Source organism: Bemisia tabaci, chromosome 2, assembly GCF_918797505.1.
Source record: "Bemisia tabaci chromosome 2, PGI_BMITA_v3".
Lineage (NCBI taxonomy): Eukaryota > Metazoa > Arthropoda > Insecta > Hemiptera > Aleyrodidae > Bemisia > Bemisia tabaci.
In genome coordinates, this window is record NC_092794.1 from 715,791 (window position 1) to 738,806 (window position 23,016).

The following is a 23,016-nucleotide window of genomic DNA, read 5'->3' on the forward strand; positions in this document are numbered from 1 at the left end:
TTTATTTTAATTACGTAAAAAGGGTATTCTTATTGTTCATGCCAGGTTATTGTTAGGCAAGACGGTCGTAAATGCTATCTTCTGCATGATTGTAGAACATTGACTTTAGTGATTGCGTTTTGAAGACACATCAAGCACATTTTCAGCTTAGAAATTGGCAGAAGAGGGCGGCTTTTTACTTAAAAGCACTGTTTTCATTGGCTCTCTCGAGGAATATTGCCTTTACTGCTGTCTTGCCTAAAACTACGTCATTTTTTGAGCACTTACGGCTTTCTCATTTGTCTTGTTTTGATACAATTAAGGTGAATTTTTCTATTTCCGCAATTTCAGTGATATCATCTGAAAAAGATCAGACTAATTTTGAAGGAAACTCGATTTCCATAATTTGACACTTATTGCTCTCTAACCTATCACGGCAGAGATGTGAACAATAATGGGAACACATGAACTCATCAAAGCGAGTTTGGTGCTAAAACACTCATCGCTCGGTGTGCCTTACGAGTTTTGAAAAGTTGTCATGCTTTCCGTAACACAGGATACTTCATCATGCTGTTAAAACATTTCATCCATAAACAATAGTCAACCCCACAAATATCGCAAATTCCTCACACATGCAACATTTCCATTCCTGCAGTGTACGACTAGTCCTCGGCTATATTTTGCGAGCACTCGCTTTGTTTTTAGATCCTGAAACATAAGAATGTGATGAAAAGTTTTTATTACCTACATAATACACATATTTTTAGCGTACAAATTATTATCATTGGCAGTTAAAGATTCTAATTTATGTCTTTGCCAATAAGCAAATTTTCGGACTAAAATGTTTGTCCCTACCGCCGAAACGCACGCCTTCAAGTATCACTGCTTCCGCCCCCCTCACCCCGCCACAAGTGTCATTATGAAATTTTGACCCTATCCGACAATAGCACGTATGTGTAGGTCTCACATCAAATTTCTCTTTTCTATGTCTGTCTGTCTTTGAGCTATGAGTTCGGTCTCTACCGCCCAAACGCTCGCCTTCAAGTATCAGTACTCCCGCCCCAAAGTGTCATTAACAAAATTTGATCTCCTCTAACAATAGCCTATATGTTCAAGACCTCTCATACCAAATTTCACGTCTCTACGTGCTTTTGTCTGCGAGCTTTGAAAGTTTTGTGCGGGGGTGCGCTCCATAAGGACACCGCACTGCGCGGCGCCCCCTGCCGCGCACCCCCGCACAAAACTTTCAAAACTCGCCATTTTTGAACGTAGTAGTACAACTTGTACTCTAAAGTAGCAACTTTTTGGTCCCCCCAAAATTTTGAGGGGCGGCCCACGGTGGATCGAGTCAAAGGTAGAGGTCGGTCATGGGCGACAAAAAAAAAGTCGGATTTTAAATATGTTTTCTTGGTTTTCTGGTAGTTAAGCTTCCAAAATGAATGTATCCATGGTTCAAGGGTCTTTGAACCCTTCCGCTTTGACATGCGGTTTGCCTAAAGCTGACATTACAGGTGGTATCAAATTTGCCGTGTGATCAAGGTTCTATTTCGCTTTTGCATGAGTTCTTTGGGAGATAAATCAAAATTTCAATTAAACATGCTTATTCTCCTTTCTTTAAGGAATATTTTGGTATATCATTAATGTGCATTGGCATATTTTTAGGAGGACCAAAACCACCTCCTAAACTTGCTTTAAAAAACGCCCAAAAAAATGTTAAGATAGCTCGATAAAAAAATGTCTACAAGTGTCCGCAAAATCCTTTGTTAGGTTGCTTCTAATGATACTATGTAATAAGTAGCCGCTAATCTGTGAAAACTGTTCATTTGAATGATAGGAAGTCACGCCTGCTGGGAATCCGATCTTGCTCTAATGTCATCAATAAAATCGTGAATCACACGGTCCTTCAATCTAGGTAATTTTTCTACTGATAATATCTGATTTTGGCTGATTTGTTGATATTTTGGCGAGACATTAACCTCCTGTTAGTCTATGAAGCTAATTCGATCAGTGTTATACTGTGCGATAAAGTTTAAGGTGTATGTTTTGCGCATTGTATATTTCACATGTCCCGTTTCTTGCAAAATTTCTTCAACATACGTAGAACTCTTCCATGAGCTCCATACAAATAAAAAATCGGTTGTGGGTTGAAAAAGAAGAACAATAAATTTCTTCAAGAGACATTGGTCCTTCTCAGAGGTTCTTCAAGGGATAAGAACTTGCATGAAAAATGAATTTCCTCCTATTTTAATATTTTCTCAATAAAAGTGATTCAAACTTCACTCCAAACTCCGAGAAACTAAACGAATTAATGGAAGATAAATGCCTGTTTTTTTTTTTTTTTTTTTTTTTTTTTACCTACTGCACATTCAATTTTTTTATCTTGTGGTGAGTATCCTAATCCTAATAATATATATAATTCCGTAAGCCCGATTTCTGTTTCGAAATTGCGCCGCAACCGTCGTGCCGATCCGGGCGTCGGAGGTGCCGACGGGACCGTCCCGGTCCCGCGGGGTCGAGAAAAACACGGGGATCGCGCGTCGGGCCCCGCGCCCCTCGCGCCCTCCGAAAGATCGCTTATCCCGTTCGTCACGCTGGGAGATGCGCGGTTTTTCGTTTTCCCCGTGCTGTTCGTTCTCGGTCAGCTGATGAATCGGCTGCCCGAGGCGTTCGTCGTCATGGACATTCGTCGCTTATGAAGAATTCCGATTTCTTCGTACAGTGCGCGTCGTCTTTTGAATTTTGTTAATATTTGTCGTGCATGAAGAATCCCGAATTTTTAGTGAAGTGCGCGTATTCGTTTTGACATTGGGAATGGATCGGAGTCGAAAACGTGGGCGTCCGGCGAAGCGTGGCAATGTTTCTCGCAATTTATCCGCGCGACGCAAAGTGCGGCATGATGGCTATCTCAGCGAGATGGATAATGTACGACGTAGGGGTGAACAGGGAAATAACCTCAATCCATTTCGGCAGAGCACTGATAATTTTATCGAAAATGATTATCCGGAAAATAATTTCGGACTTTTAAATGTAAAGTGCCAGTATTGTGATGCCTTGCATTTCAAAAAAGAGGAGGTGAACGGCCATTTTAACAGACGTTGCCATAATGGTCTTCTCGGACTTGCCGAGCCTGGAATCTATGACCAACTTCGCGGCCTGTTCTCCAAACCCATCTTCATGACTAACATTTTGAGGTACAACAGTTGTATGGCTTTTGCATCTCTGTCTGCTTCCAAAGCTCATATAATTTTGAACCAAATCTTCTGCCGACCAAATATCTGTATTAAGTCCTCATTGTGATCCAATGATTGTTGTGAATGTTCTGGGTAGAGTTGTTGCACATGTTTATGTAATTGAATTGCTAAAGCGTGGTCTCCCACATTGTCATTTGCTCTTAATTTATTAGCAGAAGATTTGGTTCAAAATTTAAAGTCGTAAATATGGATTGTTTCTCATGGAAGAGATGAATTAAGGACGGAAATTTTGAAACACCGCAATGGAGATACGTGGTTTCGCACCTCAGTCGGTGCGATACGGACATCCATCAAGATAAAAAAAATGCATCAAGTCCCCGTCACCGCCGACCAACGCGTTTGTCGATCGAATCAACTACAGGTAGTATGAGCAGGGGGTCAAAACGCCTTCAATTTTCTGAACGCAATACGGACATCCGTCGAGGTTGTATAGTTGTATCAAGGCGCCGTAGCAGCAAACGCGTCCCATTGTTTATCGTTACCTACATACGAATATAAGTTGAGAGGGGTCAGTCATAATGCCTTCAATTTTATACATACATGTTTTTGGGCACAATGAGAGACGACGTTTCTCCATTTGCGACGTTGCAGACTTCTTTGAAATTTATTTTTCTTTCGAGAAGCTGGTCAACATAAAACTTATATTCTCCATGATTTTTCGTATTCGATAGCAGAAGATTTGGTTCAAAATTTAAAGTCGTAAATTTGGATTGTTTCTCATGGAAGAGATGAATTAAGGACGGAAATTTTGAAACACCGCAATGAAGATACGTGGTTTCGCACTTCAGTCGGTGCGATACGGACATCCATCAAGATAAAAAAAATGCATCAAGTCCCCGTCACCGCCGACCAACGCGTTTGTCGATCGAATCAACTACAGGTAGTATGAGCAGGGGGTCAAAACGCCTTCAATTTTCTGACCGCAATACGGACATCCGTCGAGGTTGTATAGTTGTATCAAGGCGCCGTTGCAGCAAACGCGTCCCATTGTTTATCGTTACCTACATACGAATATAAGTTGAGAGGGGCCAGTCATAATGCCTTCAATTTTATACATACATGTTTTTGGGCACAATGAGAGACGACGTTTCTCCATTTGCGACGTTGCAGACTTCCTTTGAAATTTATTTTTCTTTCGAGAAGCTGGTCAACATAAAACTTATATTCTCCATGATTTTTCGTATTCGATAGCAGAAGATTTGGTTCAAAATTTAAAGTCGTAAATTTGGATTGTTTCTCATGGAAGAGATGAATTAAGGACGGAAATTTTGAAACACCGCAATGAAGATACGTGGTTTCGCACTTCAGTCGGTGCGATACGGACATCCATCAAGATAAAAAAAATGCATCAAGTCCCCGTTACCGCCGACCAACGCGTTTGTCGATCGAATCAACTACAGGTAGTATGAGCAGGGGGTCAAAACGCCTTCAAATTTTTGGACGCAATACGGACATCCGTCGAGGTTGTATAGTTGTATCAAGGCGCCGTAGCAAACGCGTCCCACTGTTTATCGTTACATACGAATATAAGTTGAGGGAGGCCAGTCATAATGCCATCAATTTTATACATACATGTTTTTGGGAAAAATGAGAGACGACGTTTCTCCATTTGCGACGTTGCAGACTTCCTTTGAAATTGTATTTTTCTTTCGAGAAGCTGGTCAACATAAAACTTAAATTCTCCATGATTTTTCGTATTCGATAGCAGAAGATTTGGTTCAAAATTATATGGGCTTTGGAAGCAGACAGAGATGCAAAAGCCATACAACTGATGTACCTCAAAATGTTGGTCATGAAAATGGGTTTGGAGAAGAGGTTGCGAAGTTGGTCTTTGATTCCAGGCTCGGCAAGTCTGAGAAGACCATTATGACAACATCTGTTAAAATGGCCGTTCACCTCCTCTTTTTTGAAATGCAAGGCATCACAATACTAGCACTTCACATTTAAAAGTCCGAAATTACCTATATTTCGGAATAATTGAATTTTTCCAGATTATATATTTAAATCGTTATTAAAGAATGATAAATTAAAAATTCCAATTTCATTTTCCAAAATTTCAGAGCATGTTTTATCTTTTTTCAAATTTTATTGTCAATTCAAGTTGCTATTCAATTATAATAAATAACTTGAACGTGGTTGTTCTATGATTTCTTACGAGCAGTTCCCTTCCAGTGTTCAGCGGCCGCGTAGCGGCCTCAAGCCCCTAGTCTATAATAATTTTCTAGGATGACTCGATAAAAAGAAGCTACAGTATATACATCTCTCTTTTTTTATTTCTTTAATACCTATATTGATCTATTTTTTGAAGTATGCATATTTGTTGAATACCTAACTGAAAGAGTAGGGGGTTCATAAAAATGAAAACGTCTATTGACTGGCTGGAGGAAAATAGTAGAAACAAGCAGTTCCAACGCCAAAGCGTTGGAGGGCGCTTCTTTAACACTGCGCATGCGAGGAACGTTTTCATACGGCCAAGCGAGAGTATTGCGGACGGACGATGTATAACAAATTGCCTACGTGAAGGTGGTCCGGCAGCAACATACCCGCCGCTAGTCTCTGGAAAACAATAGAAAAATAGTAGTTGCGTACGTTGCCAGCGAGCGCGCTGCGAGCGCATCTGTTTCAATTACCTAGCATCGAGTCGGGCCTCTAACTTTCTATTCTCTCTGACATAACCTTAAACCTTCAACCCAGAGCAGAGACAAGAGACTAGAGACAAGAGACCCTCCACTAGTATCTTGGCCATTGCGGAAGCTTTTACTTTCGGGACTTCAGCATTCTACTGTTGACTTACCTACATGGTTGATGTTTAACAACGTGTTGGCAGTTTCGTTTTGCAAACAAGTCGAAAATGGCCGAAGTTTGCGAGACTTGTTTGGCTCATGACGTCACCCGAAGCTCATCATCGACCATGTAGGTAGGTCAACAGCCGAAATTGAGGTGATGACTGTTGCTCCCTAATAATTGTCCATAAGGAACTGTTGAATCCCCGAAAGTAAAATCTTCCACCTGTCGTTAGGAGGCCAGTGGAGGGTCTCTTGTCTCTGCAAGAGACCCTCCACTGGCCTCCTAGCGACAGGTGGAAGCTTTTACTTTCGGGGTTTCAACAATTCCTTATGGACAATTATGAGCGAGCAACAGTCATCACCCTATTTTCGGCTGTTGACTTACCTACATGGTCGATGATGAGCTTCGGATGACGTCATAAGCCAAACAACTTTCCCAAACGTCGGCCATTTTCGGCTTGTTTGCGAAACGAAACTGCCAACACGTTGTTGAACATCAACCATGTAGGTAAGTCAACAGTAGAATGCTGAAGTCCCGAAAGTAAAAGCTTCCACCATGGCCAAGTTACTAGTGGAGGGTCTCTTGTCTCTGACCCAGAGCCGCAAACAGCTGACGCTTGACGATGCTGCGCCGAGAAAATGAACCAATCACAAAATAGCACAGTAATACGTCACTAAAATGAAGAGATCACGTGACTGTTCGTGATTTTTTCGAATCAATCTGAAACTACAACCTCGAATATGAGGCATTTAAGCATAACGAAGCCCCAAAATAGTTTAACCAGGTAATACGTCCGTGCGAGATTGTTATACTTAAAAGCAAAACATTTCACGAAAACTTTTACGAATACCAGATGCAGAAGAAAATCAAATTTTCCCGGGTGTACCAGAATGGCGTCATTACCCATAAGGCAAAACGGTATGTAGTATAGTACATGTTACATCGGGGGAGTCGAACGGCTGGAAAGGGCGCATCTGGTACCCAGAAGCGCCCAAAATAAACATTATCAGAATGCTCCGCGTGTCAGTATGCAATAGCGAGAATCCAATTAACATGAAAAAAAAAACATGTTAGCAGAAATTGAAAGAAATATGGCAACCTTAATGGTGAGGGGCCTGTGAAGCAGCCCTCCCTTACTCCTCAAGTAATGTCTTCGAGTTAAGTTCTGCAAAATTCTTCTTTATATAAGACGCCTACGGTCCCATTCGCCGAAGGTAACGAGAAAAATAAGCTATCAGGGGTCCCATTTACAACAGTCATGAAAAAGTGTGTCAAAATCGTATTAAAACTCGTTATTCGGCTGAAATATGCTCAAAAATGGAATCTACAACGAAAAATACACCAGGCAAGGGAAAGAGCCTCCTAAAATTTAGCCCCTTTTTAGGTATTCGATTCGACCATCGAACCAAGGTTTAAATGGAAGCTTATATTAACAGAAAACTCAGGAAAAAATTTCAAGATGAGTATAGGAACCGTTTTCGAGTTACGGGTGGGGGGCAAAGGGCTCACAATCCGGCCTAATTTTTTGCTGTTTTCTTGTAGAATTGATGTATCGGCGGGGTTCTTATCGTTGTTTACGCAATGAGTAGGACATGGATTCCTACGTTTTTTTACACGTAGAATCGATTTTTAACTTTGCCGAACCGGAATGAAAAAAGGGAAAATGATGCTTGGTCATGGTTGGTTTTTCCTTGAAGTGTCTTGTAAGTAATTTTGCAAATTTAACTAGAAAGTAATGTAATTAATAAGAACATTTGTTTTCAGATTATTGGACAGGTTGAGCCTCCTGTGGTCGTCCATTTGTGGAAAATAAGCACTTGAAAAATTAGGTAAGTAAACAGTATACAGTATTAAGTTTATGCCACTACAATTGGATTATGATTATTTTCAAAGGTTTTTTAGGTGGTGCTTGGCCTTATACCAGGAGTACCATATGTAGCGGTATGCTAGGAGGGTATTGATCTGAAATGAAAATCTGTACATTATTCTCATTATATAAAAAACTTTATATTATTTAAGAAGTCGACACAATCTCTTTTTCATACCTATCTGAAATAAAATTATTTCATTCGCTTTCTTTTAAAAAAAAAATTCAACATTCCTTACTGGCCGGAATGTTCTCTTCTAGTAACATGACCTTGCAGCAGTGCTGTGGCTCTAGTTTTAGCACCGAACCTCACGTTAAAGTGTGTTCTAAGAGGTCAATTTGAAGAGAAGGTAATAAGAACCCTCTTGCATAATACCTATGTCAACACGCATTCAGATGGTGCGATTCTTGTTTTGTTTTTAAAAAGCATCTGAGAACACTTTCGCCGAACATATATATGACCCAAAGAATTCAGAAGATAGAGGGAAAATAATTTTATACTATATATGCAGGAAAATGTGAGCAATTTTCAGGACCAGGGTGTATAGTTCCTTCTGCCAGCTTTAAGCAGTTAACAGGTATGCACAATTTAGCCATGTAAATAAGGTAACCATTTGTTTGTTTGGTTCGGAAGTTCATCATGAACATGTATACCTCACAAAAAATTGTATGGTAGAATGATTACCGAGTGAGAGAAAACGTGTGGGGGGTTATTTTAACGTATTAAAACCTGATCCTAATGGAGGTACAGTAGTAAGAGAGGGAAAATAAAGTATTTTTTTTACCTATAGATGTTATCCCAGATGATTGCTGCGATGACACTTAAACCCGATGACATTTTAAATTTTAAAATTGTTCTTTATCAATTTTGCTTTGGACTATTCTCAGGCAGCACAAGAAGATTTTTCTGGAGAAACGGAGGCATTCTCTGGAAAAGGCCGTCTACAAAGGGGGCATCTCTAGACCGGCTCCTCTGCGGAAAAAGACTTCTCATCGGCAAAGAAGGAAAGCTGTACCGAGAGGTGTCATAAAAAAGCATTGCTAAGAAGCCCATGTTGAATAAAGGTAACAGCATTAGAAGCTTTCTCAAATGCCTGAAGTAGAAGCATGTAGGTACTTTTCCAAACCAAAATAAAATCCTGCTCAAGCTTGTCAATGTAGCGGCGATATTTGTACCATTTTGCGAAAGAATTGGAGGTTTCAAGCAATGAATTATATCTGGCCATCAAGCTTTTGAAAATTTATTTTTCAGACAGGGGGGGGAATGACCTTCACTTTTGCATTGATTCCAACATTCTGTGAGTTGAGATTTTAGAAGTTTTTCTTTCTTGAGAGCCTGCTTTTAAGAAGTCCAAAGACGTGAAAGAGTTTCAAACGCACTGGAATGACGGGACAATGATGGCAGTGAAGTACTGTGGTTTCCACTGATGTTTGTTATAATAAAACTTACTTCAACGTAAAGTTGTTGCTTGATGTACATTTCCGTTTTTATGAAATTTGACCGGTGGCCAGTTTGTCAAAAATCAAGAGTTTGACTTGCGGTTTGCGCCAAAAATTGTCTTTTTTAATTCTCTTTGAATTGAGGTGTCACAAAGGGGATGTTGCCATTAGTAGGAAGAAAGTTGAGGGGCCCGTAGGCCCCGCACTGGGGGGGGGGCGGGGCGGGGGGGCGTCGGAAACGAAAGTTATGGGGGGCCCTGAAAAAGTAGCTTACATAGATCATTGAACCATTCCCCAGAAGTTTTGTGTTTCAAAATTTTAATTAGCAGGTTGGTTTGTGAGTGGTTTAAAATTTTAGAGGGGGTTTGAAGGCGACTTTTGATTGTAGGTTTGGGACTTTGCTTCTTTTTTTCATGTACAAGGAGTAGAAAGACTTTTGATGGATGTGGTAGAGGTTAGTGCTCGTTTCTGATTCGTGCTTAATGACATCATTTGGTTTGATGCAAAACTGGGGCGTTTTAAATTTGCAGGAAACTTGCGCTTTTTGAACTGCGCAGTCCTCAGTCTCTAAGTTATTTTATTGTCTTTTAAATGTGCGCATCTTGTCCCTATGCGTCATTTACCTTCAGAAAAATGTATTCGCATGTTAAAATTTGTTCATGTTCTAATGACCCATTTAGTTCAGCTTCATGAAAAAGGTTGAATGCATTAGGTGTAAAAAAGTTTTTTTCAACGTTAGATGTGTTTTTTAATACAGAAGTTCTCGTTTTTGACCGTCCTGAGCCCATAATTGAACCTGTTCCTCAAGGATCAAAAGATAACCCTGATAATGGTCTAAGAGTTGTTAATGCCAGAAAGAAGAGCTCAATTTTTTTAATGTTTGGAAATACTGCTGAGGTAAGATTTGAAGTTATTTTGCACAATCTCATTCTTTCAAAATTAAGTTTCCTTTTAAGCACTTCATGAGCAAAAAAGGGAGAACTTTTTTGCTCCAACTTTGGATATGCAATTGGACCCTTCAACAATCCATGATCTTCTTGCATTTTACACGATGAATGCTCGCAGTGCTTGCTAATCTTTTTACTATTTCTTAATAAGTTAATTTTGAAGTGGCAATGAACTTCCAAGAAGTCGGCAAAAGTCATAGAAACTCTCCTCCCTTGCCTGAAAATTCTTGCTGTGATGTGCAACCAAAATCGCGGAATGGATCAATTTGACCCACTTGATGATCCTAGTATTTATTTATTTAAGTTTCTATATTTTCAATTCATTTTTTTTTCCCCCCATTTCTTTCAAATCTTTTTTTAGTTATTATTCTACTCAGTACTTAGGAAAAAATCAGAAACAAAGAAGGCTCCTCTCTTCCCTGCTGCATCTGATTAGACTATCGAAAAATCGGACCAATGAATCATGCCCGATCAACTCTAAGCCGAGTCAATATTTTATTGGAAAAACAGTACATAAAATCGACGGAAATCTTAATACAGGTAAAAGCACAACAATTTAAGATAGATTGGAAAAAAAAATTTAACATTCCTCTCCCATAAAAACAAGCTTCTATCTCTTGTAGGACGGCAGAAAATCCAAAATCTAGGACATATGAGATAAAAGGATCCTCATCTTAAACAGTAAAGCAAGGAAAGTAGGTAAAAGCACGCAGATTAGAAGCTGCCATTGTATATCATTTCATCTAGTCTAGCAAAACCAACCCTTTTTTGGTTAGCTGGTGGCACTCATTACAAACGATCGAAAAATAAAGTAAGAAAGGTAAGCAAGCTTATGACCTCTCCTTGTGTAGAGCATCTATGCCTCCACAATTTCCTGTATGAAAAGGAAGATTTGAAGATTTGTGTGTGAAGGTGAGGGTGTGTGTGTTTGTATTTGTGTCTGTCTTTTTGCCTTGCATCAGGTCAGCTTAGCAAGAAATAGACGTATGGTGATAGGAACCCAAATCTAATGCAAACAAATCAGTATTGAAGTAAATGTGAAAAATACATTTGACATGCCGTATCTCAACGCATGCTAACAAATAGAAAATTTATGATATGGCACAAGAGGCTGACAGAATGATTGCACATCAACAAGGACGGAGCAGCAGCAGCACGTTGCCCACAGGAATGGTACCTTTAAAACTCTGAAATCAAAGATGTGGAAGAAATCTGAAATGAAAAATGTTAGAAGGCTAAATTAAACTGATATAAATGTAGAAAGTGGCCCTTTGTTACCCTACGCACAATGAATGGTTCTCCTCTGACAAATCCATTTCGAAGTAAAACCTACATTTGCATTCATAATACATCAATTTTAGCTGTTAGTGTTACTTTAATTCATCATTCTACCTTATGTCACAGCAAGATGTATGGGAGCCGGCTATGACAAATTCTACCTTAATTCCTGAGGCACAAAACTCCAGCAAGTTACTCGGAGCATCACTTATATGATTATTCTCAAGGTTGGGTCCCGTTGTTCCATTATTTTCCTCCTCAAGTACAAGTGGTAATCTTAACCCCCTGATCTTATCGTTTGCATTAAGTGATATGTCTTGGTCAACTACTTTGCCCTGCTGAAACACTGAATGCTACTACAGCCGCGAGAAAAGGAAGAAACTTTCCTCTAAGGTTAAGCTAGGTAAGCTCTATTATGCTCTTACCACCAGGTGAAGTCAGATGATGTGTTTTTTTTAAAAAGAAACTTTGGAAACCTGGCGTTATGACCAAAAAGTAAACTAGACCATTCAGGTATTCTACGTTCCTCAAAGAGGGATACGAGGCATTTTAAATGGTTGTTTTCACTCATATGCTAGCACCCATTGCATTTTACCACAAATTGTTATGATGACAATTATATTTAAGTACCTGTTATGAAGCGAATTTTGTTCATTATTTTTGAATCAAATTTTCTCACTGAAGGACCATTTTTGGCCAAAATTACAGAGGGTAATAACTGAACTTTCTACAAAACACAATCATCTCAGAGAGATTTTCATGATTTTAAACCAGTATTTATACTTATATAATCACTATTGTGTATGCACTCATGTACAAAGGGCTTCATATCACCAATTTTTGACAAAATAAGCTCAGAAAGATCTCCTTAAATTGTAAGTTTCTTTTCCTTAGAGTCATCTGTGGAGTACATGTGAATACATGCGACAAAACATAAGGTTGCACCCAAGCTCTAAGCTGCAGTGCTACTTTAAGTGTCATGACCTCTCAAAAGAGAATTATAATTCTTCTGAGGCCTTCTTCTAACAAAAGTGCAAATAAGATACTTGTAACAACAAGATATGTACCATCATTATATTTCATCTTTTTGTTATCAGGTAGCGATACACAAAGTGCTTCAAATTTCAGCGATACACTAACTGCTTCAGAATTTAGCGAAACTGCTTCAGAATTCAGCGATACTGCTTCAGCATGCTCAGAGGCTCCAAATGCAGTCATTGATGCCCTGTTCGCTGAAGCAGGTCCAGTGCTAGAGAGTTGTTCAGGTAAGAAATAAATACTTTTTTTAATGATAGAATAATTGCAGAAAGTTCTCCTTCTATTAATAGTACTCATTAGCAGTACTTGGTAGTATACTCTTAGTATTGCTCATTTTCCATGATTATCATTTGACAAATCCCTATTTTAGAAGAAACAAACTGTATCTCCTTTGGTGATCTGAGAAATCGAGTCAAAACAGTTTTTACATTATATCACGCTTGGTAAAAACTCTCATAATTGTTCTTAAAAACGTGCGGTGGAACCTCTCTGAATTAAAGCTTAAGGGAATGTAACAAAAACTGAATGAAATGAATGTTCCGAAAGAGGAGGTTTTCAAATCAAGGAGGTCAAAAAAGTGACGGTTTTATGCTGAACTGATGATTAATGTTTCCTAATATTTATGAAACTGGTTAAATTTCCTAACAAGGGTAAGTGTTTACCGCTGCACCAAATGCAATTGCTTTACTGCAGTATTTTTACACACAGCAAACTCGTATTTTTTGTTGTACTTCGAAGAGCCACAACGTTCTGCGTCAATTTTGGTCTCGAAATCTCAAGATTAAGGAGTGTGGAAAAGATTAAATGTTCAAAGCTGGAGAATTGTTCCATTTAAATTCTAGTCATTTTCAACGCTACTTCTGCTTCTTACTGAAAACTAGTGGTGAAGAAAGGTTCCCCGTCCTCATCATCATCAGAATTTTGTCATCAATACCGATGGCTAACAGAATTATTCCCTCATCAGTCATTGATCCACAACAGACAAGGCGATTGCTAAGACCTTTCAAATCTTTAAAAGTGACTCATTTCCAAGTCTGAGAATTTGCCATAAGCTCCCATGCAGTTGCACAGCTATCAGAATCAGCAAGCTTATGTTTGGAAAAAGATCCTATTTTTTGAAAAATATTTTGAACCATCCACTACTTGCTGTAAAATTCGAATGACAGAATCTTTTTGCAATGAATTTGGCGTTTTCTGGAATTATAGGACCATTAATACATGGATTGCATTTTGTAAAAAGAAATCAAGAGCACTCCCATGGCGTTAAGATTGTGCAACTTTTTTTACCTCGCAAATACAAACTGATCATCTCAACAAATTTAATTTTTACTCCCAATAAACTAAAAATTCAAGACAAAATGACCTTAGTATATTTAATTTATTGCACGATTTCACTAATTTCTTGCAACGAAAGTAAGTTGCGCAATCCTAGCACATTTGAACATTTTTGGTTCCTTCTTGAAATATGCAATCCACCTCATCTCTCAATCATTTTTTTTTCCTGCTTAATCTCCTAACTTGTTGAAGCACCTAAGCACTGAAAACTCAAAAAAACAATACTTTTGACTCATGAGGGACCTGGGCCCAACCGAGGAGAAAGTAAGAGGTTCTGGTCTCTGCGATCAAACTTGTAGCAAGTGGGAATAAGATTTGCAGTGACATCACAGCTGTGCATTCTATAAAAATCTCTTGAACAATTTGTACCTATTTTTTCTGTTTTTCATTTCATCATAAAGATGAAGATTTTTAAAAATTTGGTCACTGGACACATTCCTCTTCACCCCTGTCATGATGTGCAAAATTTGGGTTCCTGAGAGGTGTACAGTCCGGGCCTTTTCCCGCAAGCCCAACCCGGCCCGGCCCTGGCCCAAGGTATAATATTATTAACTACAATCAGAGCCCCATCTCCTCAACGCCAGCCCTGAGCAAACGTTGTTTGAGACAATCACAATTGGGCTGCTTAATAGAGCATTGAACCCAGGACATCTTAATCATTGAGCCAGTGCTACAACTAATACAGCACACGAGTGACCAAGGGAGGCTTGTTGAGAGCAGGAAAAAATTAGAGAGTGTATGGAACCTCTAGGTGCTGTATGCACTCTGTGAAACTTTTCTTCGTGTTTCAATAGTAAGATCAAAGTTACATAAAGATTAACTTAGAATCACCATTCGGATTTTATAATGCAAAATATTCAGCAAATTTGTTACAATGTCTCCAAAAATAAGTTTTTTTTTAACAATTAATACTCAGCGATCCATTCTCATCAGTTCCAGGTGCTGGTGAAAATATTCAGCCTGATCAACAGCAGTCCGCCTCCTCTTATTTTGCAGCTTTCAACCCCGAAGAAGATTCAGGTATTAATTTAATATATATATTTTCAATGATGATTCATTGAATTTTGACAGGATTACCTTGATTATGCGTTCCACACCTAGTAGCTATATAATTATCTTATGCATAATATCTGAAAACTGAAAATGTGGCTTTCTCATGGGGCACTGTGCATTTTGTTCACTTAAATTGGATGAGACTTATTCAATTAGATTTAGAGCCAATTTGGTACTTTACTTCTGAAGAAATTCCATAGGCTAGGAATCAAAAACACAATATGTAAAAACAAATATTAAAGAAAGTGTGTGCCAGAAACGCATAAAAGTCTCTCTCCATCCTTAGTACTTCAAAACTTTTTGTTTGTTGACTTTTCTTCCTTGTCATTCCTTTTTCCTTCTTTGCCTGTAATTATCTGGGAAGCTTTCCTTCAATAGAAGAATTTGCATGATTATTACTTTCCTTATTTTGTTGCTGCAGAAAATTAATGCCACGAATTAATTTTTCAGATGAAGCGGTCCCTCATGTTGATGAAAGCCGATTGGTCCCTCCCCAGTCCAGTGCGAACAGCCGAGATGAGCTCTTAAACTTGATGTACGAGGAGGCTCAAGAGGCCGGTTCATTTCTGGCTAATGGCTCCGGTGAGAATTTTCCAAGTGATGTGCCACCTCATATTGATGAAAGCCTGTTGTCCCCTCTCCAGTCCAGTGTGCCAGATGATCCAAATGAGCTCATCAACATGATGTATGAAGGGGCCATTCAATTTCTAACTGATGACTCCAGTGAGAACTTTTTAGGTGATGTGCTCCCTGAAATTGATGAAAGCCAGTTGATGCCTCCCCAGTGCAGTGCAGTCCAGCCCAGTCCAGTGGATCAAGATGAGCTCGTCAAACCAGACAAGGAGACTCAAGAGGCCAATCCAGCTAAAGACTCCGGTGAGAATCTTTAGGGAAAACACATTCCTTGTATATGTATAAACTCTAGTATTCTACCAAACTAAGTAAAAACGCTGTATGAGCATTCAAATGTTGCCAAAATTCTCCTCAGAAAATATTATATTTCTAAGAAAATTATCAATATTTTTCCTTGAAATCTTCAGACTTTTTAGATCAAATTACGAACAAAATCCTCTGAAAAATCGGTGAGGAAGTATTCTAAAATTTTCCTAAAAACTCGTGATTTATCGAAGGAAATTTGGCACTACTTAATGGCTCATATGGTGTTCTTGCTTAGCACAGCAGTATTGTTGAGTGATTAATATTCTGTCTGATAAAAGCAGGTTGCAGAAACATTGTCATGTCTCTGTTAAAATTTATGTTGCAACGGTGTTTTCAACAAGTTCTTTTGACTTTTGTTATATGTATGAGGTGACTGACATGTACCTATTATTGATGAATCAATAAGAAGGGTGGTAAGTTGATATGTTGACCAGATATTTGGTGGACTTTTACAATTTTTACGAGAGAAAAGGATTGAAAATTCGGAAAATTAAATCTGAGTTAAAGACAGATGAAGCACATGAATCTGAGCTCTACCTCTCTAGCTTGTAGTAGTAGCTTTAAGGGTCAGGCATAAGTTGGAACCCGGCTTATATTTTTTTCATATTTTTTAAAAAAGAAAATCCATTGAGAAGTTATCAAATGATATAAACATTGATGAATGTTCTTGTAATATTTTCTGAAGGCTCAACATTGCAACTTTATTACGAGATAAAATTTCAGTCATTTATTATGTGGTGGTCAGTCGCGCTTTGTAAACATGTTACACCATTCCTATTCAAGAAAATTTTTTACCGATGTATGTTCTTAACCTAGATGTATGTATGAAAACAGGCTGTATGAACAAGGAATTAAAGTGTGCTTTCTCTAATGTACATCTTTCTTTTTCAGAAGTACCACCCGCCGTTGAGCTACAAGATGGAAGTGAGGCAGAGACTCCATCTGAGTCAGGTAAATTCATTCGCTAACTTATGGATTTTCGAGCGTAACAATGGGAGGTCTCAGTGACTCCACTCAGATGAAGGTTCACGTCAATTTCCAGTTGAAATGTCTACCGAGTGGCCAATAAAATGGGCTTTGCACTGAAAATTGTGGTTTCAATTTGTACCCTGATAATATACGTAGGTAACTCCTCTTGTATATTATACAGGTAGTACGCTTGTTTTTTCTTCTCTCTCTCTACCACCCCTCCTGTCAAGCTTCCTGTTTTCATGAATTAACAAGTTCCACGAAAAGATCATCGGAATTTCATATTTTTCATTTTTTAAAAATGCCACCTGGAGAAATGAAATATTTTCCTTCCTTATTTAGGTGTTATAAGGTGTGCTTATTCAAATTATTTTAAGGGATATTTTTGCATGTTTTAAAAATAAAATTTATGAAGTGTTCATCATACATTTTTCATAGAACTTGCATGGTCCATGAAATGGTGTAGAGGGATCGAGGGGGGGGGGGGAGGGTTTGAATGTAATACTTGTATAGAATGCAAGAGTTCCAGATACGTTGAGGCAGGAGTCAAAATCCACAACCTTAAGGGCACAAACCTAGCACTAGCACACTAGGCATCGGCATGGGAAAGAGTAGAGGCAGGATCGATATGTGACAAGTCTTATATTTATGACGTGTCTTACATTTATATATGACGTGATTTATATTTTTACTTTTTTTAAATCACAGCACAAAATTGACTGTACTTGGTGTTTTTTACTGACCGTCTTTGAGTGATTGATTTATATTGGTGATTGTAGGTACCATTGATGAACAGATAGATTGATGTGCAAGCATTCTGTTCAGTTATAAAGTTCAGTTAGGCATCATTAAACAGTAAAATATAAGCAATAGCAAACCTCATATGTGCAATTGCAGCATTACAATGGGACTTGAGACAAGGTTTGAACTGAAGCAATTCATAACAGGGCTCCTCTGCAAAATTTTAAGTAGAAAAAGATTCACTTCTTGGAAAGTTTGAAAATGGGGTGTCAAAAATACAAAAGTATTTAAAATCAACATTACTTGAGTGGCAAAATAACAAATGAGGTATTTCGTACGATTTGTGCTCCATTTGACTTGTGTCGAGTGTATTGTATATGCCTCAAGCTATCAAGCTGTGTATGCTATCAAGCCCAGGGATTTCCCATGGGGTAATTTGCTTTTTATGCAATCTTGTCTGGTAGCCCAATGTGTACTTACATGTATACCTTGCGCAGAAGTTGATTGTTTAAGTTGATTTGTCCTCATCAATTTTTATTAAGAGAGTTTGAGAGATAGGCATTTTGCCGGCACGCCCATTAAAGTTGATTTGTCCACATCAGTTTTTATAAGAGGGTTTGAGAGATAGGCATTTTGCCGGCACGCCCATTAAAATCTTTTTAATTGAATTTTGCAGGAGGTGAGGAGACACTTAACTATCTTGAACTGGAGCCATCGGCTTTTGATATGGAAAAGGTTCCATACTTGGGGAAATGTAAGTAATTTTTTCCCCATCACTTTCCCTTTAGACTCCTTTTAAAAGGAAGTTCATTGTCAGCCTTGTTGAAGATGGTACAAAACTAGGTGAAAATATTTTGGTAGTAGAATTATGCTGCCTTTCATGGTCAATAATTTGAGCTCCTGTTCTTCTATTTGCAGCGTGTCTGAAAATTTGGCTGTAAAATTGCAATTTTTTCTCTGTGCAATGTGTGAAAATTGTGTATGATACAAGGACAAATTGTCTCAGTCACATTAAAGGTTTTTGAAGGGAAGAATTAATACTAGGCAAACTGGAACATTAGAAATGAGTTCATGTTTCTATATTACCCTACTTTGGCCAATTAATTTGATTGAATCTCGTCATTGTCTACCAAACAAGATAACTATACTTTATTATGTTAACTAAATAAGAAAATTGATACTCTTGATAGGCCGAACGCCTCAATACTGAAAGGTCCCTCTGTATTTTTTGGACACTGTTGTGGTATCAGCCTTCCCTTTTTCTGTTGGAGTATCTCAACCGTGCTGTCTTGTCGCCTGTTTCAGATTTCCTTTTCACATTTTATTCAAAAGCTATCATCCTTTTTTTTTTTTAATATATGTGTTTTTGATACATAAAACTTTATTCTGATTGTCTTCCACTTTTTTTACAGTCTTAACTACAGATGAGATGAGAGCAGGCTTGGCTGCACTGAAGAGGATGAAAGAGTTGATGCGTGCAATCAATGAAATTGAAAGTAAACATATAAGAACAATTTTCGATGACCACATAATTCCGCTTGAAGAGTATCCAGGATATTGCGACCTTCAAGCGGAATACCAGGCCATCCAGTCCCGGCTGACCCTGGATAAACCTGGGGAGAATGTTCCTGATGACTACTTTGAAAATTTCATGCCCCCTGGTAATATTATCATGCCTCATTGAGATAAAATGAAACATCTTGGTTTCGACTTTTGTTCAGTTCTAAATGATACAACTGTGCTAATTGCAGAATCGCGTCTTGATGGTTGAAAGGTATAAATTAGCAAAAAATAATAAGATCTGTCCTAGCGGGTAGTTTCTACACCCAACAGTAAAGGAGAATATCACTGTTTAAAAAGCATGTTGTATAACATCATCCTCAGGGGCAAGTCATACAATGGTTTCTCCCATCTTGGATTTATCAATTAGTGATGCACACATTTGTGCTAGTTGCTGGAATTAACATACAGATGGAACCAAGGTGAAAGAAACCACAGTGTGTACCATCACAGAGAATGAAATCATACATTGTCTTTTTTGAATGACCAAATCTCCTTTACTATTCAACAAGATACTCGGTGTTGGGACAGAGTTTATTTTTTTTACTGATTTTTAATCTGAAATTATCAAAACTCAATTCTGGTACCAGCGCAACTGACCCATTGGAGACCTCATCTCCATTTGAAAATATTGTAACTGAACCTAGTGTTCGGATAAATACCGCAGCTGACAGGCAGCCATATCCTTTAAAATAATCAACCTCTAAATCTGAAAGAATTTCTGTGAAACATGCAGAAAATCAAAACATTTTGCACTATTATCATTCTTAAAACATTGAATAGGAGACAGGATTTCTTTGAATCTTTTTTTTCCTCTCAAAGTAAACTTTTTGTTTTTCGAGAACAGTATTTTCCATTGTCTTTCATCGGTTGAAAAGTACTCATTATTCCTCATAATGTGTTCCGAAATATACCTCAAACAGCGTTCAAGAGAGGCAACAATACGATAGTTTTCTGAACTGAAAAAGCTCACCATCAAACCTCTCTTCTCGGAGAGGTGCACATGTAGGGGGGCCTGCACCACCAACTGCGCCTTTTGGCCGAGAAATGTACATTCTGCCCTCGTAGTAAAACAGGTTTTTTCAAAGATTATCTCATTTTATATTATCAAATTATAGGAACTGAATATTTTTCTAATTTTATTCTATCTAGCCGGAATTGACAGGTATCTTAAAGTAATATTGGTGGAAATTTTTCAGGAATGTAGTAATTACTAGATTGTAAGTCGGTTTGGTAGTCTTTTTTAAAATTATAATTTTTGGCCAAGTTTTTGGGAAAAAACTGTAAACAAGTTTTGCAAATTTTGAAGCAAGCACAATTCTCCCCAGACTGTTAAACTAAAGTGAAACATTTAAAGAAATGAGGTCTGGTGAATTAAGGAGTGATCAAACTTTGTTAGTATTCTGGAAAGTTGTCATTCCATGATTTCAATGATCATATAGAGAATGTCAAGTGATCTTGATCATCGTCTTCCTATATTAGTTGCAGATGAAAGAAGATAAAATACGTAAAAATGATAATCACCCACTGATTTTTGTCGCATACATGTATGTGCAGTAGAATGAGTGTTATTGAGTTTCGTATACCATCACTACACAAAACAGGCCTTTGATTTTTATTTTCAATTTTTCTTCTTTTACCCTGCCTGTAGTCGCATTGATGTAGACAAAAAATTATGAAATGCCTACTGTATTTTATATGACTAATGACATTCTCCTTCTTCATTTTGCTTACTTTTAATTTTATTTTTTTCTTTTTTCCAGCTAAGTCCAATAGGAAGAAAAAATTCAAGGGCAAGAGGAAGAGCAATTGCAAAAGGAGGCGCTGAACTGCTTCTGAAATTGTCACCGTCCGGGGAAAGTATCACAAGTGCCATTTTTACCGAAATTAAGTTATGAATAGTCTCAAAGTAACACGATGCATTCACATACGAAAATTATAATTGTATTTAGAACAAAAATTGAGAACTATGACTAAAAATCGATGAAAGTTGATGTACTTCCGCATCACAAGCTCCAACAGGCGCCAAGTTCCGTAACAGCCCACCTTTCTGATCCTTTACAATTTTTGTTACAGCAACCCTTGGAATGACTCGAAGCTAAATTATTTTCGTATGCCATTATTTGCATCTCGTTATTTAGAGCATAATATATATTTTTAGAATGAAAATAGATAAATATTGAAAATACTCCGTAGAAGATGATGAATTTTTGTATCACAAAGCCACGGTTCGTTAGAGCCAAAGTTAATTGAAAAAACGTATTACCAGCGGTTTTCCTTCGGATCCTTAAAGTAGGACGTGACCACGTTAATTTAAGCCCTATACGAAATAATTCGGTCAAGCTCCTGGAGAATAAAATCGATTTGAAGATTTTTACTCCTAAATTGGCTGAAAATTGCTGATTTCGGAGCAGATATTCCATTAGCAGAATGAGGCAATGTTGTTTTTGATGTTTCAGAGTTGGGGGAGGGTGCAATAAGTTTTTAAGCCCCCTCACCCCCCCAAAAAAAATCCGACCCCTCACCCCCCCCCCCCCCCCAAGAGGAAAAGCCTTGCAAATGCGCTTGATTCGATGAGCATGTCTCATCGGGGGAAGGGGACAGAAGCCCCCCTCAAATATAAGCCCTTATATCTGTCCCTAATATTGCATACCCTCCCGGGCGGACCCGTGGTTGCGCGTGTTGGCTTATCTGATTTCGCTCAGTGCCATAGGTGCGCGCATAGTATCTCATTGTCAGAATGTACATGCACTACCTGTAGGAGTCTTGCCCAACTTTTTGACCTTTCTTCTTTCTGGTACACTCTCCCCTTCTCTTTGCCTCCGTTTTAGCATTTTCTGTGCTAAGAGGTCAAAGTTTGGCTTTTCCAAGCACATTCATCCTACTTTACTGCGGACTTTTTAAGAGTATTTAAGACAATCAAGGAAAAGAAGCTTATTCAAAGAAATATAGAGTTTGCTGTATTCAAATGTACAAGATGAAGAAAATGAAGCAGAGCAAATGTTAATATAGCTTTGCTACAAATTAAAGTACAAACTTATCTCTACGAGAATATACTTAAAATCTAGATCTTTTTTGTTGATGATCAACTTGCCTTTACTGATTTTATGCTTACTGTCTTGTGCTGCCTTCACTTTACTGCTTTTAAATGTATCGCCTTTGGCCTTACGTTTATTGCCTTGGCTTTTATATTTACTTGAATCTGTCCTGTGTATTGCTGTGTATTTGTTCTTCAGTCATGCTTCTTATGTGCTTAATTTTTTTGGTCTTTGCGTGTTTTGACGTATTCTTTGCTCTGCGGCATTTTCTTCATCTTGTAAATTTGAATACAGCAAACTCTATATGTCTTTGAATGAGCTTTGGGGGGGGGTGGGGGGGGGGGCTTAAAAACTTTTTCGCACCTTCCCCCGACTCTGACTCATCAAAAACAACATTGCCTCATTCTGCTAATGGAATATCTGCTCCGAAATCAGCAATTTTCAGCCAATTTAGGAGTAAAAATCTTCAAATCGATTTTATTCTCCAGGAGCTCGACCAAATTTTTTCGTTCAGGGCTTAAATTAACATGGTCACGCTCTACTTTAAGGCTCCGAAGGAAAACCGCTGGTAATATGTTTTTTCAATTAACTTTAGTTCTAACGAACCATGGCTTTGTGATACAAAAATTCATCATCTTCTATACGGAGTATTTTCAATATTTATCTATTTTCATTCTAAAAATATATATTATCCTCTAAATAACGAGATGCAAATAATGACATACGAAAATAATTTAGCTTCGAGTCATTCCAAAGGTTGCTGTAACAATAATTGTAAAGGATCAGAAAGGTGG

At 38.1% G+C, this 23,016-nt stretch overlaps 1 protein-coding gene across 2 annotated transcripts; it reads left to right on the forward strand.

Moving 5' to 3' along the window:
• Positions 1-10,763: 10,763 nt before the first annotated feature.
• LOC109036534 (uncharacterized) lies at positions 10,764-22,553 on the forward strand. 2 transcript variants are annotated; one of them, XM_072296496.1, is made up of 9 exons: positions 10,764-10,811; positions 11,676-11,776; positions 12,647-12,814; positions 14,856-14,942; positions 15,426-15,851; positions 16,806-16,865; positions 18,301-18,378; positions 19,037-19,285; positions 20,948-22,553. In XM_072296496.1, the coding sequence occupies exons 5-9, from the start codon at positions 15,509-15,511 to the stop codon at positions 21,010-21,012; spliced, it is 795 nt and encodes a 264-aa protein (XP_072152597.1). In that variant the 5' UTR covers positions 10,764-10,811; positions 11,676-11,776; positions 12,647-12,814; positions 14,856-14,942; positions 15,426-15,508; the 3' UTR covers positions 21,013-22,553. The 2 variants fall into 2 exon arrangements, with proteins under 2 accessions (XP_072152597.1, XP_072152599.1); XM_072296498.1 differs by lacking the exon at positions 10,764-10,811 and having other exon boundaries at positions 11,579-11,776.
• Positions 22,554-23,016: the final 463 nt, after the last annotated feature.

Excerpts from the sequence above, each read along its gene's own strand:
- LOC109036534 (XM_072296496.1), top strand. The coding sequence starts at position 15,509 with ATGTACGAGGAGGCTCAAGAGGCCGGTTCATTTCTGGCTAATGGCTCC. Across the intron at positions 16,866-18,300 it reads AGAGACTCCATCTGAGTCAG|GAGGTGAGGAGACACTTAAC; the intron begins GTAAATTCATTC and ends TGAATTTTGCAG. Across the intron at positions 19,286-20,947 it reads TGAAAATTTCATGCCCCCTG|CTAAGTCCAATAGGAAGAAA; the intron begins GTAATATTATCA and ends TCTTTTTTCCAG.